The 23,354-nt window shown below is 34.0% G+C and overlaps 1 protein-coding gene across 2 annotated transcripts in view; it reads right to left on the reverse strand.

The window, feature by feature from the left end:
- Tmprss15 (transmembrane serine protease 15) overlaps positions 1-23,354 on the reverse strand; it is a 101,389-nt gene that overhangs the window by 56,927 nt on the left and 21,108 nt on the right. For both annotated transcript variants that reach the window (XM_076943094.1, XM_076943093.1), the window contains exons 6-10: positions 21,286-21,417; positions 17,226-17,334; positions 13,712-13,818; positions 7,965-8,105; positions 7,040-7,189 (exon numbers count right to left, since the gene is read on the reverse strand). In XM_076943094.1, the coding sequence (XP_076799209.1) occupies positions 7,040-7,189; positions 7,965-8,105; positions 13,712-13,818; positions 17,226-17,334; positions 21,286-21,417 (639 nt within the window). The remainder of the gene's footprint in view (positions 1-7,039; positions 7,190-7,964; positions 8,106-13,711; positions 13,819-17,225; positions 17,335-21,285; positions 21,418-23,354) is intronic.

Here is a 23,354-nt window from a genome sequence, read left to right on the forward strand (position 1 = left end):
TAGTACAGGTTGAGGTAAGAATTTGTTTTATTGTTGAGAATAGTTTTCATGATCCTGGGTTTTTTGTTATTCCAAATGAACTTGCAGGTTGTTCTTTCTTTCTTTATGAATAATTGAGTTGGAATTTTGATGGTGATTGCATTGAATCTGTACATTGATTTCAGTATTGTAGCTATTTTAACTATATTAATCCTGCCAATCCATGAGCATGGGAGATCTTTCCATCTTCTGAGATCTTCAATTTCTTTCTTCAGAGACTTGAAGTTCTTGTCATACAGATCTTTCACTTGCTTGGTTAGATTCACACCAAGGTATTTTATATTATTTGTGACTATTGTGAAGGGTGTCACTTCCCTAGTTTCTTTTTCAGCCTGTTTATCTTTTGAGTAGAGGAAGACTACTGATTTGTTTGAATTAATTTTATATCCAGCCACTTTGCTGAAGTTGTTTATCATGTAGGAGTTCTCTCATAGAAGTTTGGGGGTCACTTAAGAATACTATCATATCATCTGCAAATAGTGATATTTTGACTTCTTCCTTTCCTATTTGTATCCCTTTGCCTTCTTTTTGCTGTCTAATTGCTATGGCTACATCTAGTGCTACTTGCATTCACTGTCTCTGACTGGAGCCTGTCTCTCCTGTTATCTTGCTTTTGTTAGAATTCCTCAGAGTCCAGCTATCTCTGTGATCTTGTGATTCTGAGATCTTGAATGAAAGAGCTCCTGGAACTCAGGTTGCTTCTGGGATCCTGAAATCCTATGATCCTGGGCGTGTTAGAGCTCCTGGGAGTACAGCTTCTTCAACTGCTCTGAGCTCAATGGATCCTCTGATGCTCTGAGTGTAGTAGTTCCTCTAGGTTTGTCAGGATAAGGTGTCTTCACTGGAGCAGACCAGCTAGGAGTCTTCTCCAGCCCTGATGTTATTTTGTATGGTGGAATGTTCATTCTCTTTTTACATAAGTAAAATAGATAATTTTTATTATTTTATTTTATTCCATTTTATATAGATATTTGTGCATATGCATATGTGCATGTTTGTTTGTGTAATGTTTGTGCAGGTTCAGTCGTTTATGCACAAGTGCATGTGCTTATGTAGCCCAAGGGATGATCTTAGTGTCAAAGTTTTTGAGCTCTTCCACTATTTTGATACAGGGACTTTCACTGGCTGAGGTTTTGTGATTTGGCTATTCTGGCTGACCAGGCAGCCCAAGAAATCCTCCAGTTTCTCTCCCCTCTCATCCTTTTATGGGATTCCAAATGCCTACTGCTTGCTTAGGGTTTTTTTTTTTTTTTTCCCAAAGTGCTGGGAATCTAGTTCAGGACCTCATTTTTGCCTGGAAGCTACCTCCATAAGTATGGGGAGCTGACAGAAGGCGGCTATCATCCTTGCAGCCATCTTGAGCCATATACCCTGACAAGAGACTTGTTTACAAAAGCTTACAACAGCTGAGCACACTCTGATAACATCTTGTTTTAGATACCCAGGATCTTCCCTTGGGTGTGTGAGACTTAAAGGCATGACTTAGAAGTGAGACATATAAAAGGCGAGAGGCAGACAGAAGAAAGTACTTGAGACTTGAGACTTGAGACAGGTAACTTGGAACTGGGAAAGAGACTAGCAACTTAGAACTAGGATTAGGACTTGAGACTTGGTTCTAGGAACTAGGGACTTGGAACTATACAATAAAAAGAAGAGAGACTGGAGAATAAATGGGATTGAATCACATTCTGTCTGGTCTCCATTCTTCAAGACCATCCTCACTCTCTCTCTTGCTGAACCCCAACCCTTGGACTGGAGCAGCTTGGAGCAGTGCAGGCTCTAACAATTAAGCCCCCAATACTTTTGGCAGTGTGGATTCCAACATTGATAGAGCAGTCCAAGACATTTTGGCCCCCAAGCATGGGGCAGAGAAGTCTGTGACACATAACCCTGTGTTACATCCTTGCTAAATTTGATGAACATGGGGAAATGAATAGCATCTTGTTTACTTTTGTATTTTGTTTTTGGTATTGGTAAATGCTATTTAATCTATTCTTGTTCCGCCAGTTTGACTTGTTTTCACATTTATTAAATTCCTACAAAGAAGTAACGACTCACTAGATATTTTATGTAACCAACTGCATGTGGTTGCCACGGTTTAATGATGTTTTTTTTTTTTAATTCTTTAATTTTCTTGAAATGCATTTTATATCCCTTTAAAGCAACCTGAAAGTCAGAAAATTGAATAAAGTTTGCTAATTCAAGCACACAATGAACTTTTTTTCCGAGTCATTAAATTTTTTTCTTACAACTTCCTTCTGTTGCTTCTTCTGTTTGTCTCACCATGAACTGAATTCAAACTTTCTCCTATCATCACTCCAATTAAAGCTGTAAATTCTGGGCATGCATTGATGCTGATGCATTCAGCAGAGTCCGGGAAAGTGGTTCTGGTTTGACTGTCTTAAATGGCTTCATGTGCCTTAGTGTGTGTAGAAGATAACTGAATCTGCACATAAATATAACTAAGAGTTTTAATATAAAGGCTGATCTAAATTCAGTTTTTAAAAATACTATAAAGTTTCCAAAATTTTCTAAAAGTTAATACAACAATAAAGACAAAACAAATGAGAAGTATGTTACTTTAAAAGGACAAAAAGTACACTAAAAGGTATATTTATTTGTCAAGTTGAAAACAAATATTTAAAAAGAGTGAACCTGCACAAACACTAACACAAGCATGCATGTATGTATGCACAAATATCTATAAAAATGAAAACAAAAGTGACCTATTTCACTTATGTAAAAAGAGAATGAGCAGCCGACCATACAAAATAACATCAGAAGGAAAAAAATATATTTTTGAGATATTTAAATATTTTGAAACATTTAAATAATTAGATGTTTAAATATAGAAAATTCATATATATATATATATACCAAGCAGCTGTTTCCTCACAAACAGCAACTTAGAATACAATCATGAACAATGCTACTTCTTTAATATTTTCATGCCATGAAAGCAAATAATGTTAGCATTATTTGACACTTATGTTAGGCATTTTCCTGACCTTTGTAGAATATAATGATGACTTGAATGATTATATATCTTAAATATCTAAATCTTATTATCATCAATCTTGGTTACTGAAAAAAGAAATCAAGATAGAGAAGAAAGGTCACTTACGTAAACCGCGCAGGGGGTAATGAAATTTAACCTTAGCTAAGACATCGGGGGTCTTAATTTTAATGACTTCCGGTCTACTCAATGCTACTCATCAAAGCACTGGAAACAATTGCAATGTTGTTGAAAAGAGGGGAAAAAAAAAAACCAAAGACTAGCTAGCCCTTCAGTGACCTCGACATTTGTGAAGTCTTTTTATGCTACTAACCTCATTTGCTCTAAATGTTCTGAACAAATAGGCCCCCTCCGAGCATGCCCTGCATCCATGCCACCATCTCCCAGTTCCCGTTCCTTTTTAAGGGTTACAAAGAGACCTTGAGAACTGACAGGGCAAAGATTGGAGGGGCTGTGGCTCCCCCAAGAGGGAGCTCTTTAGAAGATCTGGAAAAATTTAAGCAGCTTAGATGTTCTTCCCTAAAGTGATGCTAATTCAAAGTTTATGTGTTCCATTTAGGTTTTCCCCAAAGTGAAGGTTAAGAACAAAAGAACCCTACATGGATAAGAAGAACTGCAGGAGACATTTAATTCTCCTTCATTTCAGACGTACAATGTTCTGACAAATAAAAAAGCCAGTTGGAAGAAAAATACCCCAGGGGGTGAATGACTGGTAGATTATGAAATCGCACTTTTGTGAGCTAGTGAGACCTAGTACGCCCTACCCTCACCCTCATTACGCACTGCCACTGGTATGTTCTGACCTGCTTGATCTTGTCTAATTTTTATAAGTCTTGCAACATAACTTTCTCTCGAGACTACAATTCCCTCCCAACTATTTAAAATCTCTACCCTACATTCATCCGGCTACACTTTTGTTCAGTTTTATCTCATTTCTTTAGTTATTAATCCGTTAGCGAGCCGAAAGCATTTTTTTTTCCTCCTGTAATGTACTTGGGCTCTTTTAAATAGCAACAGAATTATTTTATCTCTGTAATAATGACACAAAAGTAGAAAATGAGAATTTTAACATCAAAGCTTTCAACTATATAACACATACCTGTCATAGTCAATAAGTACTAATGGTTTCCTGACTTTCTTCTAACTCCTCTTGATTAAGTGTGGTAGAGACTTTATTAGATTTTCTTTTTTTTTTTTTTTTTTTTACACAAGATGAAATAAAAGGTTAGTCTTCATCTGGTGTGAGTTAGTCATTTAACTATATGAGGTCAGGCTCTTGGAAACAATTTATTCTGGGCTAATTATATAGGATCACTCATGTCATCATTTTCAGTATCCAATACTGTTGGACTTTTGAAAGCAGCCATCTATGCAGAACACATTTATATGCATATGTCGAGAATTACGTATAATATTTCATTTTCAATTAGTAGTTGTTAGTTATTATTGACTAATAATCGTTGTGACTGGACTGCTATTGCTTTCACTCACAATGCAACTTCTCATAACATCTGCTCTCTGATTTGGGAATTGTGACCCCTTCCCTGGGTGAGTGGGTAGTGGTGCTGGTGTCTCTTCCACTGTCTTGCCTTGTTATAAACTGTGCTAGTCCTATGGGTCACCATGAGCCTTAACACTTCTCTGAGCTGGACTTTAAGCTGGTTCCTTCTAATCCTCAGCATACAAGCCAGCACCCCAGAGTAACCATGGGCAGATATGCTTCACCGTTTATCTTACTGCACTTCTGCTTGGTGGGCCTAATGGCTTTCCCTCAAAGGGGCCAACGTTACCTTCTGTTCTCTTAGCTGTCTTTGCTTCCTTTATCTAGCATATGTAGGGCTGACTCCGGTGATCCCTTAGGAGTTTGATTCCTGTCACTTCTTCAATGACATCTAAAGTGATTGCCTTGTTTCAATGAATAATTTATTTCTCATTTCTACTTTCAAAGCTTTATATTTTCCTAGGTTCTTTATGCATATTTAATGTACCAAAATTACTCTTCATGTAAACTTCTTATTCCTCTAATTTTAATAGAACTTGTGACCTATGAAACCAGAATATGGGGCGTGTGTGTGTGTGCGTATGTATGTATATTATATATATATATATATATATATATATATATATATATATATATATGTGTGTGTGTGTGTGTGTGTGTGTGTGTGTGTATGTTTGTGTGTGTGCATATGTGTATTTTAATCTATAGATGAACAATGAGTATCTTGTATATGACTTAGGGATCAAAAGTGAATAAAAGAATACATAAAAGGTGGTTTTTGATGATTACTGTGAAAATACATTAATTATGTTCATGTTAGTAAAACAGGTAATTGAATCATATTAGTATATTTATCTATTATTGAGATGTTTCTGTTTAAAGAACCAGAGTTAAACAGTCTTCTCTGTCGAAAACCATTTAACTTTTCAATTTCCTTTAAGTCATATGTCAGTCACAGCTCACATTAAGTCAACTATTTACCTTTCAGGTCATAAAAAGGAAAATACTGGTCTTTGTGAACCAAATGATCATTAATAATAATTAGTTACACCATACATGTGCTTAGACTATTAGTGCTACAATTTGTTTCACTGGATAAATCATTCAGAAATGGGTAATTGAGTCAAAGATGTTCACATTCTTTCCTACATTCAAAATGACCTTCCATGTTGGTTAGATCAACATAAAAGTCACTATGTTCTTGTCACTGGGAAGAATGTTGTGGCAAAAGAAACCAGTATGTCAGCACACAGTATCTGATGGAAAGTAAAGGCTCAACTCTGAAGTCCCACAATTGTGTGGAAAATGTGACGTGAGTTGTATCCTCAGTGCTTGGACTCAGCACTGTCAGTGTGAACCTATTGTTACCTCACTTTTATCAGTGACATGACAGATCATTTTAAAGAATAGATTTATTTCTATATATGTCTGTTCATACATAGACATACATATATGTACATACATACATATATGCATATTTACATATACACATAAATACAAACTTACATATATACATATACACACACCTGTACACATATATACTTATGTGTATACATACATATCTACACATACATATGTAAACATATATACATAAACATGTACACATAAACATACACACAAATACACATGCACACTCCCAGATTTTCATTCTGTTATGATTGTGTGATTTCTCTTGACATTTATAATACATGTTTTTACTAAGTTTGCAACTTTTATTCACTGGGTTTATTGGTGTTACAAATTACTTCCTTCAAGTTTCTGAGTAGTATCTTCCCAGTACAATCACTTACCCCTAGTTTTCCCATACTTTCCTACTTAGTCTAACTGTATTTTCTTCAGTGATGGTTTTTCTACATGGAATCATGCATCTCATTCACCAGAAGGTAATTTTACCTGACACAGCTTTCCCTTGCAATTGATGCTCTCAAGTCCCTCTTCTTCATGGTACCTGAAGACAATCTGTACTTTTTTTTTTCTAATAGAATTTGTACATTCACAAATTCTACATTGCTGTTTTAAAAACAACAGTATCTGAAACAACGAACAAGTTCATAACACTTATGGGTTCTGGACCAATATATTAAACTAGATTATATTGCTGTGTGCTCACAATGAACAACTGAAAAATGAAATTAAGGTAAAACAGACTAATGGTCAAATAAATTTAATTATCTTACCCAAGTGAACTTACTAATGAATCATTTCAAAGCTACAGTTACAAGCTAATTTCCTTATCTTTAATGAGCTGTCATTACTTCTCATTATAATATCTGGGTAAAAATTATAAAATAATATACTTTAAAATTCACTCACTTATACTTAGATATTTGATTGCATTTTGTATATGTATTATTGTATATATCTATAGATATATTTGAGTTAATAATAGAAAAAATAAAATATTTTACTTAATTTAGCTCTATTTAAATAAAGTAGTACTGAATGCTAGTTTTGTTTGCTTTATGAATAAATACGAATCACACCTGAGTCATTTCCAAATGTGTGGTCAAAAAGTGGGCCAGTGTAGCAAGGAAGCACAGTGTTTTGAATCCTTTGCCACACATTGTCATCATCAATATCCTGTGTCCAGAAGCAAAAGCCATCATCAAATGTACAGTTGATTTTCTCATAACCTGTGAATTAAAAAATTCTCTTGAATTTAATATTTAACCTTAGCAATTAATTATAATCCAACTTTATATAGTTTGTGATTGCTTGTTGTGGATCAAGTTACTGTTTTTATTAATGTTAACTCTGAGCTCTTTTATTTATTTTAAAGTACCTATTTGTTTCAAGTGTGACACATTATTGTGTATTGGGCTTTAACAGTGGAGAGTTACATTGCTTCTTTTTTCCATGTTGATTCCACTGTTTACCCAGATAAACTTTGTCCTGTCAGTTTCTCTCCCCTAAAACTAAATTCAATAGTTCTATCAAACCAACTTCTTGTTGAAATTTCTCAGGATTAGTTTGTATTAATCTACTTTCACTTGTAATGCTTAGTCAATATAAAATTGTCATTTAATTGTCACATTGACTGGTGGTTTTTCTATCTTTTTTCTTTTCTTTCCTTTTCTTTTTTATTGGTTATTTTATGTATATACATTTTAAATGTTGTTTCCCTTCCTGGGCTCCCTTTTGCAACTGTCCCATCCCATTCCTCCTCCCCTTTGCCTATAAAGGGTGCTCCCCCATGGTTTGTCTAAAGCTGGTCACTCAATTCCTGTGAAAAAACAACAGCAACTTTTAATTTGTCATTTGTTTCTCACTATCTAAGAGAATTAGTTAAGCACCATGAAAGAATTCACACAGTGAGAAAATTACACTGTGCTGCCGTTAAAAATACTACAGTAACCAGAGAGTCAGACTAAGCAGTAGAGTCAAAGACTGAACAGTAGAAGTACTTACTGTTAAGCTTGTTGCTGTTGAAGGTGCTGTAGGTTGCATTAAAGCCAATGTAGTCGTATTCATCCGATTGTATTAGAAAAGTGATAGTAGCTAGGTTGGAAAAAATTTGAATTGTTCCAGGATCAGTTTCCCAAAAAGAGCCTATAAAAGAGAATGTTCAGAAATTATTCTAAGCATATTCTATATCTACACATAAGAGAAAAAGATGAAGTGCTTTAAGTCATTCTCCTCTAACACAACAAAGTTGGGCAGTGAGAGGACTAAATGTTAACTTGTGTCCCATACCACAGCAATGAGAAGTAGAGCATCATTATAATAGCAAAGTGGAAAGCGCATAGTTTTGTTCTGCTTATCCATATAACAGTAGAATCACAAACCAATAATAGATGATGTAAAGATTGCTTCTATGGAATTTATATCAATGACATTATTATTATTCTGCCTTAACTTTGCTACCTTAGGAGCATTTTTCCACTTTTGATTCTCCAGGATTAATATGCTTGTACTATAAAAAGATAATAATAACTTATAAAATTAGTAGATGAAATGCTTTTACAACAATATGTAGTTTACTATGTTAGTCATTAGAGGAATTAATATTTCACTTAGAAGAATCAGAATTGGGTTTATAGGGAAAAGTTCAAATATTAAAAGTGTAATGTTTAAGTATACAAAAGCACATATTTCAGATGGGCAATCTAGATTGGGTATCAAATTCAGACCTTTGAAAAGTGTCAAACTTCAGAAGAAAGACACATCAGTGCTATTAATTTTCCTTCAAAGTGACACTTCATGAAATACTGAAAAAATATGTACTTCTGTACAAATTACTAGAATGTCATATTAGCATGACAATTTTCACAAAACCCAGTAGAAATATCATGAGTCATTTCTAAATGTTTCCATCCATAACATGTCTTTCACTCAGCTTCTGTTCATGAAGACTTATGCTATCTATTTGACTCTTCCTAGGAGTATATGTGACTTATCACCATCATGGGTCTCATATTGAAAGTCTTGTGCAGTGACTTAAGGGATATGAGTATGTCAGAAGCATGGCTTTAAGCTTATGCCTCCTTCTGCCACTGTGTTCATTTGCTGTATAGTAAAATTCTATGTAGAGTGGCTTCTGGGTGGATCAAGTGAGAGCAGGGACCCCAAAGCATATGAAAGTGTATTAGACCTCACGTTTGCAAATGTTAGGGATCTGCTGTAAATAGTTCAAGAGTTTAGGTCACATGGGTCATTAAGCTGATTCTGGTACACAAGCAGTCCTCTGGGAAAAGTGTAGGATGCTTATCTGTAGAGATTTCATGAAGCATCGATCATACAGGAAAACTCTTTTAATCACATGCCGAATCAGAACCAGAGTGCCAGATGGCATGCTCTGCATTGAAGAGGGTATCAGAGGGCTAAGTTATTAAGATCGAGGCTTTGTAGACAGTGTTTAGTTCAGTTTCACTCACTTCTTCCTCTATTTCTTTTTGTTCCTTTTTACTCTGATAAAGTGCACTGCTTTCTGTGAAGGCATATTCTAAAAGATAAATGAGTCACTTCCAAGGGGAACAGTGGATATTATATAGTGCACACTCAATCACTCAATGAATGTAATTGTTTCTTTAGGTCTGCAATTATATTTTTTTTTTTTTTTTTTGTTTCTTTTCTTTTTTTTTTTTTTTTTTTGTTTTTCAAGACAAGGTTTCTCTATGTAGCCCTGGTTGTCCTGGAACTCACTCTGTAGACCAGGCTGGCCTCATACTCAGAAATCTGTTTGTCTCTGCCTCCCAAGTGCTGGGATTAAAGCTGTGCGCCGCCACTTCCCAGAAGCAATTAGATTTTTAATCCCAAAAAGCAAAGGCTATGGTTTAATGTTTGGGCGTCTCTGTCACTTGGACAGGTCTCGAGCATATTTTAGTTTACGATTGAGCACAAGGATTAAAAAATGAGTAAACAGTTATTTAATATTCCTACCATATATTATGATTTCTACAAAAATCAGTTTATAATTTTAAAATACGGAGTTTCCCTGGTATTACATTATAATCGATAATAATTTTCAGTAATATCTCTTTGAGAAGTTTACCCTTATATGGATATTAATTTACATAAAATTGCATAGGTATCATTGATCAACTAATCATTTCTTGTCTAACACCATTAACTCTGATGAATAATGTTAGTGGAAAAAAAAGCAAGGTGTTTAGAAAGACAGAAATGGCAGACATTCTACAAAGTAGGTTTCAACAGGTGCGGTAAAAGATATTTAAGTTCTCTTATTTAGACAAGAAAAATTCTGTCATTATTGGAGCATCAGTTTATTAATAATAGAAAGACCTCAAAGATGCCCAACATGTTGCCTTGAGTGCCTGCCGAGAGTTGAGTATGGGGCCATGTGTTGATGACCTGGAGAAGTAACTTAGATGCCTCATTAGAAAAATCTAGACATTTGAGTCAACACATAGATAACTGGAATTATTTGCTGTGGTGCGTAATGGGAATAATCAGGAAAGAATTCCCACATTTCCCAGGCACACTAATGGAGTGATTTTTGTCAGTTTCGGAGTGAGGCAATTCTTTAAAACAGTGATAAACTTTTTTCAAATAAATTATCACTGTCAACAAAAGTGAGCAAATGTGTACTTTTGAGTGTAAAATTGAGTGTGTCAACGAAAGCCTAAAGCTCACTGAAGCTGTTTTCTTGTGAACATATTTCCACATGTCGTTTGATTGTGTATGTGCTTGATGTTTGCTTTTATTACAGTGTAACATGTCATTGCAGGAGACTCGACAGTCCTGCTTGCAGCTCCTTGGCTGGACCTATGCACACTTAAGCATACTCCATGTATGTGATGTCAAGCTACAGTCTTCGGCATGCTCTGTGAGCTGTTCTGTCTATGGAAATAGAATTTGCTAAGCCTTTGGAGTAAAAAAAGAGATACTTCAAAAGCGTATCATCAGAATATACATTTAGAAACCGGTTTTAATGTGCTTGTTTTGATTTTTTTTTTTTTTTGTCAAAGCATGCATTTGTTGCAAGACCAGGAGACACAGAACTATTGTCCCAGATGCCCAGTTATTCGGGTGACTGAGGCAGGAGGATTGCAAGTTCAAGACATTCTGGTGGCACAAGGTAAATACAACTACCCTGAGAAACTTCGTGAAACTCTTAAAAAAAAAAAAAAAAAAAAAAACCAACAACAACAAAACTGAGGCTGTACCTCATAGAAGCAGGAGGAGGGGGGATGAGATAGGGGGTTCCTGGGTGGGGGGGGATTGGGTAAGAAAATAACATCTGAAATGTAAATAAAATATCCAATTAAAAAATAAAATTAAATTAAAAAAAACAGAAGATGTAGATCAAACAGTGCTCTTTACCCCACATATACATAGCTTTTTAGAAAAATACAGATTATTTTAGGCAATAATGAAAAGAAGTCCACTGCTCACAGCACATCTCTGTATTATTTAACACTAATATTTATTAAATCACTGAATTAAGATCATGTCTTAATGAGTGTAACCTAAAGAGCAAGACTTTGACCTAACTCTGACAATCTACTTAGAAGTATTATGTAAGTATTTCTAATGAATACTTCTGGAATTTATCTATTTTGACTACCTTAACAATGCAAATAACAATTATTTTGTGATACTGGATATTTTTTCCTTATAATTTCTGAAGATAATTGCCTCAGGTTTAAGTAAGAAATACATTTTCTAATATGATAAATACATACATTTTCTAATATGATAAAACAACAACAGAGTTTCAGCTATACATTTTGAATTCAGAATTCAATGAAAGATAGCTTGGAAAAACGTCTTTCAAACAAGAGCTGTAAAAACAGTTTTGAAAACGCTTGTAAGTTGAAATAAAGTTGCTAGCTGTGTTTTCATAAAAGATGTATAGTTATGACAAATACTACTGGAATCCTTGATTTTTGTAGTGTATTATCATAGTATAAGAATATTAGCCTTTTAGTTTAAGTCTAAATAAAGAAATCCTGAGTTATTATAATACTGAATATATGCTAAATTTTAAAAACATTGTTGGGGTTAGAAGTGAGTGTTTTAATTTTAAATGACCTATTATTTTTTCTTGTTAAGGTTGATATACATATAATTTAAATTTGAAACATTTGTATAAAGTCTTTAAGTGACTGTTGTCATTTAAATACATGTTCATAGACTCATTCTCTTTGGGAATATTAGCTCCATATAACAATTTTATGATAATTGCTATTATATTATTGACATTAGCATGCCTAATTATTTCAAGGTTCGCTTATTGTTTAATTGCAAAACTAAGTATATGAAAATACATTTAAAAAATAACAGGTATTTGAAGAGTAAAGAAAGATGAAAACTGTACATCTATAGAAAAAAATAGATTTTATCATCAGCATGATGTATTTTGCTATAGTTCATACTAATTGGGAAGCATTTATTGAGAAGACTGAAACATTGATTTATACACTGTCAGTGCTGATTGTAGCTAATATCTACTGATGACATATTAGACATTCTTGATATTTAGTTGGGTCACAGTATTTAACCATCTGTCTTTTTTTCCCCATCTTTATTTTGAAAACTGCAGTCTTAAGCTACAAAAACAGATTATCAGCTGATTGTTCTATTACATTAGGTGAAATGTGAGCCTATGATCTCGGGTGTTATAGGCATCCTCATTATGATGATTGACTTGGGCTTGAAGAACACAGCATAGGACTTCACAATATTTAAAGGTGGAAAGCTATGTGCTGACTTCTGCCTCTGACACTCTCTGAACTTAGATTGTTTCCCTTTATCTCACTTTACTCTTCGGTAATATGCATTTACAAGCTTATTGACAATGTCAAATTAGAAAGTTTATACTGATTATCCAGTGCAATATTAGATCAATAATAGATGCTACAATATATGTATCTTTGGGATATGCTTAAATACATATCATTAAGAAGTCAATCGAAACCACTTAACTGTTTCAGAATCATTTGCATCATTCATATAATTCAAAGGTGAAATTATTATGCTTAACATCATGAATTATTTGAAACTTTGTTTTCTCTTTATTTCCCCTCAGTTACGAGGAAAGCTGGTTACTATACATGTTTTGCTCCATGTTGCGTTTTTCATCCATATTTAATTTCCATCTGGAATTTTCCCTCTGATTTCATTCTCTGTGACAATCAAGGTTTGCAATTTAAGTCAAGTGTAATGAAGTTCACAAGTCTGGTGTGGACTGCCAGTTGATTTCCTGCTTTTTCATGACTCCATCACTGTCTCTGCACTAATGACAAATTGTCTGTCACAGTAACAGCATTTGCACGTCTTTGTTACTGAGATTCCTCCTATGGCAGGTGCTATGCCAGACATTTTACTACTATTACTATTATTATTATTATTATTATTATTATTATTATTATTATTTCGGGAGAGACTGAGGACATACTTGAAAATAAGATTAGAGATTCTTAGTTTGTAACCTACTCAGTGTTATGAATAAAGAGAATGCAATCTTAAGGGTTGTTTTGATTTTAGCAAATGGGGTCAACATTTAAACAACAAATAACATCTTTATAGATACATTAATTTCCATGACTTTTAAAAAGCTACTTTACTGCAAGAAGACAAGGTACAGCACTCATGTCCTATTTTTGACAGTGAAGGCCATCTGTCTTTTAGTAAATCAAGTGTCAAGTTAGTATTCTTATCAATTGTGATAATCAATTCTATGTTGAACTTACCTCTTAAAATTTTGTTAGGTCCTATACCTTCATAGATATCCAACACATCTGTATAATGTGAAATAAAATGTCCAAAGTTCATTCTAATGGAAAGTCCTTGGTTTACACTAAATTAAAAAAAGATAAAAATTTCAAGTTGTGATGAATCTCAATGCATTCTACAAATTTGATTGTATTTTCCATTCTCGTGATACAAAACATAACGGATAAACTATCCTACAGATTTAACCATAAGATACAGTCCTGTTCACCACTATCAGAACATACACCTTTAAGACTTTTCATCTAGCACAATTAAAATTCAGCATCTATTAAACAAATGCTTTTCAATGTTCTGCCCCTCCCAGCCCAGGAACATTATTCTAAGAATTTAGCAGTTTTAAGAATGTCACTTAATTGGAATTATGCAGAATTTTTCTGGCATAATTACCTTATTTCTAGCATATTTTATTTTTAACTCTCAAGTTGCAATCATGACTAATGGATAGGAAACCATTTTGTATGCTGAATAAAGATGTTCTACAATATTTGCAGTCCACATACAGACCATTGTAAAAAGCTGCTGGTATGTTCAGAAAATTGCAGTGTCTTTTGCTATCCAGATATTTGTCTTTTGTATCAATAACCTGAACTGGATCACAGGTTAAAAAAATAAACTATATAGTATTTGTATAACAGTAATGCCATTCAACACGTTATATTTCTACTATTAATAAAGAAAAGCTTCTATTTACCCCCTTTTTTTGCCAACACTTATTTTGTTATTTTATACAGGGGTCCTACCATCTGCTTTTGGTAAATGCTTTTAGTGGTGGTCATTTCTTATTTGGAACATTCAAAATTTGTCACGTACTTGTCCGTTTCTATCCCATTGGGTTGATGTTTAATGAAACTTTTATCTACTTTCTTTTGGTAAATGTCATGAAGACACACATTAATTCAATTAAAAACCATTTTTATGTGTATGGATGTTTTACCTGCATATCTACCTGTGAGCCTACTGCCTGGGAACTGGAGTTATAAATGGTTGAAAGATGCCCTGTGTATTCTGGGACTCAGACCCACGTTTGTTGAAGGAATAGAAAATGCTCTTAATTGCTGATCTCTAGCCCTGTTCACTTTTACTCAGGTTGTTACTATTTTGTAAGGTGTTACTATCGAATTTTTAAAATGATTTTTAGATGTTTACTCCCTAGAATTGTGGATGATTAGGAAATAATTTATCTTACTTAAAACTGTGTTTCTACAATTTTAATGTTTCATTTGCTTTACGGAAGCGGCTAATTTGAAGGTGATTTTATTTACCCATTTGCTTACATTGCTTTGCTACATTACACCTCAGAAATTATTTGTCAAGAGCAGTGACAATACATGTCCATTCTATTTTTTCTGTGGTTTTGCATTTTCCGTGAATGCTTTTTATTTATGTAAAATTATCATTAATATTTTGTTAGAGATGACATAGAGTCTGCAAACTGTGAACATTAAAACAATTCTGATTTCTGATTTATGTGGATGATGTTACCTATAACCTTGTTATGTCAGTGATAATATTAGCCACATACTTACTGTCTTGCTTATCAGAAATTTGTGATTCAAAGTCAAATTTGCTGATTCATTCTTGTATTCTCCAATATTTGTATACATTATTACATGCTCATGAATTAAACGCTGTCAGGATAACTTTCAGTAATAGTTTATGGCAAAAAGCAGATGGGTTCATTGCACATATTTAGTTTAATGGAGTTATTATTCTGCAGTAATAAATTTATAAAGCTGCAAGAGTATGTAGCTATGGCAGAAAACGTTTTCTCAGACTTTCTTGCTTTCTGCAGGAATACAATAAAGCATATGAGGAGTGGGAGTGCAGGAGTTCCAACCCAGACTGAGAGGAGGAGGGAGGCAAGGTGGAGGGTGTGTCGTTAATTTTGGTGCTGCTAGTTCTGTTCAGAGAAATGTTGAGTTGACCTACCAATAAGACCACTGGTGAAGCTAGAGCCAATGCTGAAGAAGACAAAAAATGGAAAAAATCCCCCACCCCCCAAAAAAAATAAGAGAAAGAAAGAAAAAGAAAAAGAAAAGGAAGAAAAGAAGGAAAAATGAAGACTGATCTTTTAATTGCAGTCTTGGTGTCTATAGACAAGAAAATAGTAAATTTTTCATCCAACGTGGGTTTAACATTATAATTCATATGGACATAAGAGAAGCACGCAGAGAGCTGTTTGCTCATTGACCTCTGCCTTTTGGAGGAAGAACTAAGGAGCAGAGGAGAAGAACAATTTCATTTGGTTCTTTGCTACCTTTTGGATCAGAAATGGTAACTCACAATAAACAAAAAAACAGGCATGTCTAAGAGATGGAGAATAACCTCTTCCCTATTTTAAACCTCTTATTGGTTATCCAGTGCATGGTGGTCAACCTTGCACAACAACATAAACAACAAAAAACGAACTCAGCAGTTGAATTTAAATATGTGTGCATCTCTCTTATGTAACAATAATAATCGTAGAAAAAGTGTCATTCATTTGAGAGGGCATGAGTGGGGAGATGGGGGGGGGAGAATGGAGAAAAAGGGAGAGTGATGTAATTGTATTTCAATTAAAACCATAACTTCAAAACTGCAAGAAATAATTATAAATATGTTAAAGTAATGAAAGAAATAGTGAAGCGCTTCTGGAAATAAAGGTAAAAATAACTAGAGTTCTATATTATATATTAGGCACTTTTGTCTGCTTCTGATTTCTTTTAAAGGAAATAGATACTTTTCTAATGTAATATTCACACATTGTGTATTTGTCTCTTAGCTAAACATGTCAGAGGAAATTTGATATGTGCTAAACAAGTTTTGCTCATTATTGTATTATATAATGACTTTGATCCCATTGTTATAGATTCTGAACAAAGTGGATGTGGGAATTTGAGATGAAAGGGATTTGTTCACTTTTATGTGAACATCTAGAATCTGAAGAAGCTAGATATAAAAACACAGGGCCTATCTCTTCTGTCTACATTACAGAGCACTGGATGCAGTTATACATTACAAGGTGGCTAAACTCAGTGTTCCAAATATTTTAATGGCATATTGAACATTTTATCTCTACTTAATCTATCCTTTAAATTTGTAAAAAAATTCACTGTATTTTCAATACTTTGATCCACGGGGGTTGGGGGAACCATGTTATGTGGTAAATTCATCTCTAATATAGCAAATGGTTTTAAAAGGAGAAAAGTTAAATGGTTTATTTGACTAATTTAATTAAAGTCTGATCATGATGTCTAAAATTTGTTTTGAGTCAATAGTTTAGATCCCAGTATACTGATGCCATTTCTTAGACACAAAGCTTTTCTTGGTATAGAGTAGTTTTTAAGGTTCCGACTGAAAGAGAAACTTTGAGCCAGTCAATTGTTTGTTAATTGAAAACTATAATTATTTTAAAGATACTATAGAAAGGGAAAAATGTTATGTTGGAAGATTTTCAGACCCAAGAGCAGGTCATAGACAATGGTCTCTTACCGGATGATCCAGCGGCAAACAACACCTGATTCATCTGGCCTTGGATAACGATCGGCTTGGAAAACCCCAGAGTCTCCAGTCAACAAAAATCTTCCATCACAAACTGTGGCTGCGTGAATATGTCAGGCAGCATTAGCTCTACACAGTCTTGGAATTCAAGGGATTATTTAATCCACCTAATTGTTCATAAATAATATTCACAGCCGGCCTTTTTTCCTCTAGAGGCCTCTATCTGCAATTCCCCAAGACAATGTTCATCAAACAAGCAAAAGTAAATTAAAAATCTCCATCTTTTGCAAGGTTATTGATAAGTCATTTTAGTATTAGCATGAAACAAAGAAGAGGTGAAATATAAAGATGAGAAAACTGAACACATTAAATATTTTCAATAGCTGTTAATTACTGCTGATGAAACTTAGCTGTTCTTCGGATTTATTTCTGACATATTTCTAGAGGAAAGGAATCAACTGGGTCATGCTGTATGATTTGATTTGTAATTTTACACAAGATTGAGATTATTCTGTGTTTGTTGAAGCCCTTGACTGGTCACTCAGGAACAAATGACTTTCCTGTACTTCCTCAGATGCCTTGAAGTCATATGGAGTCATGTGAATGAGTTGCTTAATCAACTACTTCTAGAACTAACTTGTGTTTGTTCCTAAATATCTTCTTGTCTGTGAACAGTTTATGAAAGAGCCAAGTAAGAGAGGGAAACAGGCAAGAACCTGGTACCCCTAATGCTTAGGTAAGTATCAGCCACTTAACTAAGAGGGCTATTATCATCTTCAGTGGCTAGGGTTTTGTGTCATGGCATCTAGCCTGTCTAATTTTCTATGAATCTTCACATTTTTATTGCCAGTAAATAATCTGTATTTTATTCTAATTTAAATGGACTGTGCTAGTTCTAAAATACAAACAAAAGTATAGAATATCTCAGAAGGCATTTAAAATTACAACAGTATTAAACGATTCACAGTAACAATGGTCACGATGCCAATATCATGTCAAAAAAAAGAAAGAAAGAAAACTCTGGTTAGATAGCATCATTATTTTTTATAGAATGTGTTTGAACAAGGCAGTTTTACAGTTGACAGTGAAGCAAGATGGGTTCTCGGGATTAAAGAAGCATTAAAAATATATCTCAACTATGAATAAGAAGAGTGTTTAGAATCGTGATTCTGTGACTATCTGACAGCCTCCTAGAAGCACACTTCAATAAATTCTGAGTGGGATACAAGTCAATCTGCAAATGACAGCAGCCATCCTGTTAGCCACAGACTTGATGCCTGCATTCACAAAATAGTCCCAGTGGCATGAGCTCCCTCTGCTGGCTCAATATTTACCAGTCCTGTTTTTCTTCACGTGCTGGATTCTGCATGATATAGAAATTAAACACAATCTATGCAGACACAGCAAATAATATACCGTGTGCACACGTTTGAGCATGCAGGTTACAAGAACACGTGACAACTTTGAAACAGCCCCGTACCTTGGCCCAAGAGCTGTGATTCAGCATCATCCCTCTACATAGGTCAGCTAAAAAGTAAACTTTCTTGCTGATCCAATACTAATCAGAAGAGGAACACAATTTAAAGAAATCTTATTTTAGCTATAGTCAGCTATAAGTTGTACAAACCTAAATAACCAAAACCAAATACAGAAACTCAGTACAGAAGCAATCATTAATATGACTCTATTAATAACACAAACTAGAATCAGAGCCCGCAGCTGGAGTAAAAAAAAAAAAATCAATAAATAAGAGATCAAAGGTCAGTTTCTCACAGAGAAAACTCGTAAATTAACTTATACATTTTTTTTCTCTGAGTATGGATTGATGCATGGGGGTTTCGGGATGGTGTCCTGCTGCTAAACATTGGAGTTGGTGCTGAAGGGCTGTCTAGGGCCCAGGGCTCACCACCACTGCTGATTAAAAAGGAATAAGACCACCTGTGCTCTGAAACACCTGCTGCTGAAGAAAGTTCCTTTGATTGATTTTTCTGCTACCTTGTCTAAACAATGATTTGAAACTATCTTTCAGAAATGAAAGCAGTGCTAAATTTATAGTACACATAGGAGAATAGAGATTGTAAGCACACAAAACTGAAGAGTCACTTGAAAGCTGGGTGACCTTAAGGTTTAATAAATATAAAGCCACTGAAACGAATCAGGCAGATCCTCATGCGTTTAAAACAAAAGCAGACATTTAATTTAGATACTGAGACTCATCTTGTGACTTGGAAAAATAATGTATTACTCTAAACCTTATTTGAAGACAATTTATCATTCTCATATTGCTAATCCTACGACTATTTTTTTTTTTTTTTTTTTGCTATGAGTTGTTATCAACTTAGTTTAAAAACAAAGAATTCAGTAAATAAGCAAAATTAGTTAGGACCAAAGAGTGAGACACATTTACAAATTATTTGATTTGCCTAGTGTTGTTTCATTACTTCCTATATTAAAGGTTGTTGATCATTTGTCCGTAGGTTTAAAGCTATAGGTCTAATTTTGATGTGAATTGTAGTTTTTGAAACAGAAATCAGCACCGCCAGTGTTTCCTCTTGATGGCACACGTGGATCATATTCTCTTGTAAAGGGTTTTGGAAAATGCCAGGAATAAAAACATGTAACATTCACCTTCCTCTTTGAGTAACATAGTTATCTAAAATAAATTTAAAATATCCCACAGACTGTTCTTTTTACCCAACACATGACAACTGCATTTCAAAGTACATAGTTCAATTCTGTGTGCTTGAAATTTATCCAAGAACATTTGATTTGGGAATTTTCAGTGAAAAAAAATATTAAGTGTAGGTGCTGTTTTGAGTGGTTGCTGGGGTACAGACCTGGACCTGTCTTAGGAAGCATGGACCTAGTGGGTAGGTGATTTTTCTATATTAGTTCCTTATTCAAATCTTTATTTTTGACTAATGTCAAAGAATATGAGAACACAGTAGTCACAGAACAAAGAAATTACAGACAGACCTAAAACATCCCAGGAACTGTTCACAATTAAATTTATGAGGGTTATAGAGTTGTCTTATATCACACAGCTGGTCTGCTACCCCGGCACCCAGGAGCCTTTGTCAGGACTATTCTAATGGTGAGTTCAAGGTCAGACCTTCTCTTTAAAAGGCAGAAGTAAAAAGGTGATTACGGATCACACACAAACATGCTTAATTCAGGCTTCTCATTAAGTTTTCAAAAATAAATTATAGGTTAGTCTAAGTGAATGGTACTTTTCACTGCTCACAATCTCAATTTACACTTACATGATGAGAGATTGCACATGGAAGTACAATATTTAATGAGATTCTTTCTGGTGAGCTTTTGTAAATGCAGCCAAACTACTACAAAATATAAATCAAAGAGAGATTCCATTTAGATTATCTGGATTAGTGTTTGGTGTAGTGCATGTGTTATTTAAGTGTTTACTAATGATGCAATTAAAACAAGAACAAACAGAACAAACGACAAAACAGTGGTTTTTGTTTAGAAGAACTTAAGTTGTTACTCACAACTGTACTATTTATAGAACTGAAAGGGGCATATAAAAGCAACGAGGAACAGTGGATAATGCTCACTGATTTGATTCTGTCAGGAAAGGGGTAAGGGCAATGATATTATGTAAGTGTGAAAATATTATGAAAATGTATTATTAGTGCTTTGACCTAAGAATCAGGGTAGCTTAAGACAAAGAGAGATGGAGAAAAGAAACATCCCCACCTACCTGAGTGATGCATGACTTTTCACAGAATTCCCCACAGTGTTCTCAAATGGGTTTATGTAAAATTAATTGCACCTAGTATTATGTAATTAAGTTTATAATAATATATTTTTAGATTTTATATTAGATTATGCATATGTTTATTGGAAAAAATCATTGGTTTCAGCTAGCTAAGATGTAATGTGTGTGCATGAGTGTGTGCATGTGTATGCTTGCATGTGTGTTTTTCAGTGTGTGTGCTTGCAAGTATGTTGTGCAGTGTGTGTGTGTGTGTGTGTGTGTTTTATCAGGGAGAAGAAAAGATGAAGGGTGAAAGCAGGTGAGTGGCCTTACCACATAGCCCAGTGTCTTCATCTGAACCATCTGGACAGTTCACTTCTCCATCACAAAACAAATCAGTTGTTACACAGTTCCACGAATTAGCACAGGGACGTGAACCAGGTTGGCACTCTATTGAGACATTGCCTTAAAAGACAGATTCAAATCATAAGTTTTTGGACAGTAAATCTCTGATTGGTTAGCTATACACAGTGTACACAATGGCTGAATGTTACTTGTATGTTTTTCATCACTTTAGCTTCAAAATGAATTGATGTACTTCGTTTTGCAAAAAAAGAAATATTTATTTATTTTGATGAATCAGTCATTCATAAAAATTATATCACTTTAAATTCTATAAAAAGTATTTTTTACTGATTTTAAATTTGAATACTGATGCTGTTTATTTTATTTTTGTAAATGTATAGTTTAATCACTTAATCACTTAGCCTCTATGGTGATTTGAGTGAGAATCCCCTCCCCCCCCATAAGGTTGTATATTTGAATACATGATCTTCAGTTGTTGGAACTCCTAGGAAAAGATTAGGAGGTGTGATTAGGCTGCAGAGGATGTCTCATAAGGGGCCAGATTTGACATTTTAAAGCTATTTTCAGTTAGCATTCTCTGCCTCTCTCTCTGTCTCATACTTGATCAGGATGTAAGCTCACAACCACTACCCCAAGTCTATACCTGCCTTGGTGATGGTGTCATATCACAGCAATAAAGAAGTATCCAAGTCCCTAAATTCCTACCTTGAATAAGGTTGAGTTATATGAGATAATATATTGGAAAGTTTATCATAGCATGTAGTAGAAACTTCATGTACTTCGAATGTTATTTTTTGAAAATACAGTGGATTTCATAAAGTTTATACATTCTGCATAGGAAAATGTTTCAAAGAAAGGCACTTTGACATGAGATAAAATGTCTATTTGCAAGTGCACTTTGCAAAAAAAAAAATTGGAGAAACCCTTTGACTATTTCTGTTCCACAATCTTCTACTTTTTAAATCTCAGCCCTTTTTTAGGGCATCCAATACAAATGCATCCCTCCAGGATGTTAGAGAATGCTCTGTATACCTAGGAATGTCATTCTGTAGCTCTCAGTCCATTTATCCTTTAACTGCCTGGCTTCCATGGACATGGTATAGAGACATACCAGGACACACATACTTCTAGAAATTCACTTTGAAATTTTAAGTTCAATCCTAAGAATAAATTATATTCCTATTTGCCTACATGATAGTATGTATCTTGTCTTCAGAAAAAAATGTGGAAATTTGAAGTTTTTTTTTTTGAATTTTGAACAGTTTTGAATTTTGAGTTTTAAACAGTTTAGTTTTTGCTTTGAGTATCAATGGTGCTTTAAGGGATTTTTAAAAATTTAGTTCTGTGACATTTTGTTTTATTTTTTATAACTTTTACAAAGACCTTTAGTTTTTATTTCTTCTTTGAAAATATAATACATGTATGTAATATATTTTGATCATTTGTACCCATAATTCCCTTCCAACTCTTCCCAGACTCCCCCACTATGTCTCCTTTTCAAACTCATATCTTTTTCTTTCCACCCAGTGAGTGATATTAATGCCTCTAGTATGTGCAATGAGTAAAGACATCCACTGGCCTTCCTAACAGTAAAAGAAACATTGCACTGCCATCTGCTGGAACAAAAACTATAAAATGAATTATGTTATTTCTTATGCTTTATGAAATCAACAGGGGAAAAAAATCTAATATTTTTATCAATATGCCAAACTAAACACGTAATAGATAGAGTTGATGAATACATAAACATCTAAATTAGACCTTTAAATATGTTTTTGATTAAAATAAACATAAATCATTGGAAGACAAATGGAAAATTTAACATCTAAAACATAGTATAAGTATCAATGCTATTTTCAAATGGTAGAATATTCTCACTTAATAAAATAAAAATAGAAATAAATATTATTTATTAAACCCAAATGCACATAATACTTAGAATATAGGTGCTATTTATCAAGCAAGTTATTTATTTGCTGTGTCCCAATTCTCAAAAGGCATAATCTTTGATAGTGCGGTAAATAGACAGGTAGGAA

This window comes from Arvicanthis niloticus, chromosome 12 (genome assembly GCF_011762505.2).
Source record: "Arvicanthis niloticus isolate mArvNil1 chromosome 12, mArvNil1.pat.X, whole genome shotgun sequence".
NCBI classification, from domain to species: Eukaryota; Metazoa; Chordata; class Mammalia; order Rodentia; family Muridae; genus Arvicanthis; species Arvicanthis niloticus.